Below are 3,221 nucleotides of genomic sequence, written 5' to 3' on the forward strand. Positions count from 1 at the left end.
GAATATCGCTTATTTGATCGTTTTTGTGTACCATAACCCCAAAAATGTCGTAATATGTAGGCCATTCACTATAGATACCTGAAAATGTTGGTAAACTTATGGCCTCTAGTTGTATTGGCGCATTAGAGTTATTACAACAAAATCCACTACCACAACTTGCCGTCACCTGTGGGGTCAGAGCAAGCATGTTACTACCCCTAACGTCGACGTTACCTGGATTTTGGATTTGATCATTTCTTCTTTTGTACATCAAATCTTCGCACATTGAAACGGCTTTAAAATATGTTTCTTCAAATTCCACGCGGTAGGTCGTCGCTTCTTCTTTTTCTTCATCGTTCACTAACAACTCAATTGCACTTTGGACCTGCTCAAATTCTTGCCACACATCCTTGGTTTTTTCTCGGCGGCACTTCAACTCTGTCCGATTTATTTCTTTATTTTTGTCAACATTTTCCAGATGATTTACAAATCTTGTTAGCTGGGCTTTTAATTGGCCTCTACGGCTTTTCAAGGTACCTAACTCAGGCATGTCCCCCTATTTTATATTGATATTCTTTTTTACATTAAATAATAAAGGAAAACCTACCAGTATATTTTAGGAAGGAGTTGATTTATAATAATATGGACGCGACTTACCACAATTTTCCTTTTTGAAGTTGGATCCAATGGTATGTCCAATATTTTTCTTCTTTTGAAAACCTTACCGTTATTCTGTTACACGACTGGATTAACGGATGATTATTTATTTGAGTATTTTCACGCACGCACTTATTTTACACACGTTTAAATTTGATACTGTGCGAATTTTAATTTAGACTGCCATTCACGAATATCGCCGATTCCTTTTATCCTGATTGAAGGACCAATGTTACGTTACGGTTTTATATTTGTGGACTGTATGAATTTTTATTACTATAAGAATAAATTATAGTCGGTTAATTTCGTAGTAAAATATTTTATTTACGCGGCGATTGGCAGTTGAACGCATACTGACATTAGACCTCTTACCTATATTATTATTACATAGCGCTCAGTATTGTGAGCGATAAACGCGACATAATCCGGTTTACAAATTAATGCAGATAAAATATACGCGTCAACATGCCGCACGCCTTGAAACATTTAAATAATTTTCAACATTAACATTATAAATTACAAAATTGAGAATTCCAATAATATAAGAAAATTCATTTCAAATAAATTACATTAATAAATATCTAGAAAAAATATTTTTTTTTTTTACGATTATAATTAGACAACAAAAAACATGTGTTTTTATTTTATTTATTTTTAAATATTACCTTCGAAAGGAAGAGGACATAATTTTCTCACAGACCTTTTTATTTCCTTCCCGCGGCTCCAAACAGTTGCCACTCGAACAACACCGTCAGCTCCTGCCTGCGCACGTACTACGCGACCAAGAGACCATGACAAAGGAGGTATGTTGTCTTCCTTAATTAGTACCAAAGTACCAACGCTTAAGTTTGGACCTTTATTTGACAACCATTTTTTCCTGGTCTGCAGTTGAGATAAGTATTCGGCATTCCAACGTTTCCAAAGGTACTGCGTTAGTCGAGTCACGCGCAGCCATATTTTTAAGCGGTTATCAGGTAAAGAAGATAAGTCGGGTTCAGGTATTGAACAGGTAGGTTCACCAATAAGGAAATGAGCTGGTGTTAATGGCGTCGCGTCCCTTGGATCGGAGGAAAGAGGAGTGAGTGGGCGAGAATTTAGGACGGCTTCTATCTTAATTAAAATGGTATTTAATTCCTCATATGTCAGATGTGATTCGCCTAATACCCGGTATAGATGTGTTTTTATAGATTTTATAGAAGCCTCCCATAACCCACCAAAATGAGGGGATCGGGGGGAATGAAATGCCAATTTATACCCTCTTTTGCTAACGCATTGTACATGTTGTCCAAATGGGCCGCTGACTGGAACAAACATTTAAGCTCTAAAAGCTTTTTATTTGCTCCAACGAAATTAGTGGCGTTGCCACTATATATATCAGAGCATACGCCACGACGACCAATAAATCTTTTTAACGCGTTCAAAAATGCATCGCTGGTCAGATCACTTACCAGTTCTATGTGGACAGCACGAGTACTAAAACAAACGAAGACGCAAATGTAGCCCTTAGTCACTGCTGCTTTTTTTCTTAAACTAGTTTTGATTGTGATCGGACCAGCAAAATCCACTCCACATTTTTTAAAAGCTCGACATGGTTCTAGGCGTTCCGCTGGTAAATTTCCCATTATAGGTTCCACTATAGTAGGTCGAAGTCTAAAACATTTAATGCATTTATGAAATATATGTCTCGCAGTATTTCTACCGCCTATTATCCAATACTTCAAACGTGTATTCGCTAACATAGCTTGAGGACCGGCGTGCATCAGTTTTTCATGTTCATTTTGCAATATTAAATTTGCAATAGCGCTATTTTGAGGTATTAAAATAGGATTACGCTGAAATCGGTCTAAATATAGAGCATTTTTAATCGACCACCGACTCTCATAATTCCATTTTCTAAAAAAGGTTGCAAATTTCTCAATTTACTGTTGTTCGGCAGACTAGACTTATTTATTAGACCAGTTATTTCACTTGACCAGTAGTATGATTGTGTTATTTTGATAACAGCAATTTCAGCTGCTCGTAGTTCTTCGGGCTGAAGGGGACCAACTATTTTAAGGTTTTTGACACGAATTTTAATAAAACGCAAACAATAGGAAAACACTTGCAATAATTTATTCCACGATGAATAATTTTTAATTAAGTCTTCATTTACGGGTTCTATCAATAAAGTGATTTTTTCTTTTGCTTCCGGTAGTGTACCGACGTTAACGTTGATTTTTGATTTTGGCCAATTTTCGGACTTATCAGCGAGCCAATTAGGACCTCCCACCATAAATCATTATTTATTATTTCATCGACACCGCAACCGCGAGATATTAAATCGGCTGGATTATCTTGAGTGCTCACGTGGTTCCAATCATTTAATCTGGCCATATCTTGTATTTCACTTACTCGGTGAGCCACGAAGGTTTTCCACCTTGACGACGAAGAAGTGATCCAAGCTAATGTTATAGACGAATCCGTCCAAAAGTATTTATTTTTTATATTTAATTTTAATTTCGGTAGGACTTTATTTGCAAAGCGCGCGAGTATTACGACAGCGCATAGCTCAAGACGAGGTAGGGATATTATTTTTAACGGTGCTA

At 36.7% G+C, this 3,221-nt stretch overlaps 2 protein-coding genes across 2 annotated transcripts in view; both read right to left on the reverse strand.

The window, feature by feature from the left end:
- The window catches only part of LOC100162536 (valacyclovir hydrolase-like), a 9,627-nt gene extending 8,651 nt beyond the window's left edge, over nucleotides 1-976 (reverse strand). Inside the window, exon 1 of the mRNA XM_008188549.3 lies at nucleotides 868-976. The gene's annotated coding sequence lies outside the window, so the exon portion shown is untranslated. The remainder of the gene's footprint in view (nucleotides 1-867) is intronic.
- A 294-nt stretch (nucleotides 977-1,270) lies between these two features.
- LOC103310387 lies at nucleotides 1,271-1,961 on the reverse strand. Its single transcript, XM_016807474.2, has one exon. The coding sequence runs from the start codon at nucleotides 1,948-1,950 to the stop codon at nucleotides 1,291-1,293; it is 660 nt and encodes a 219-aa protein (XP_016662963.1). The 5' UTR covers nucleotides 1,951-1,961; the 3' UTR covers nucleotides 1,271-1,290.
- Nucleotides 1,962-3,221: the final 1,260 nt, after the last annotated feature.

The sequence above is a fragment of the Acyrthosiphon pisum genome, chromosome A1 (assembly GCF_005508785.2).
Source record: "Acyrthosiphon pisum isolate AL4f chromosome A1, pea_aphid_22Mar2018_4r6ur, whole genome shotgun sequence".
In the NCBI taxonomy this organism is placed as follows: domain Eukaryota; kingdom Metazoa; phylum Arthropoda; class Insecta; order Hemiptera; family Aphididae; genus Acyrthosiphon; species Acyrthosiphon pisum.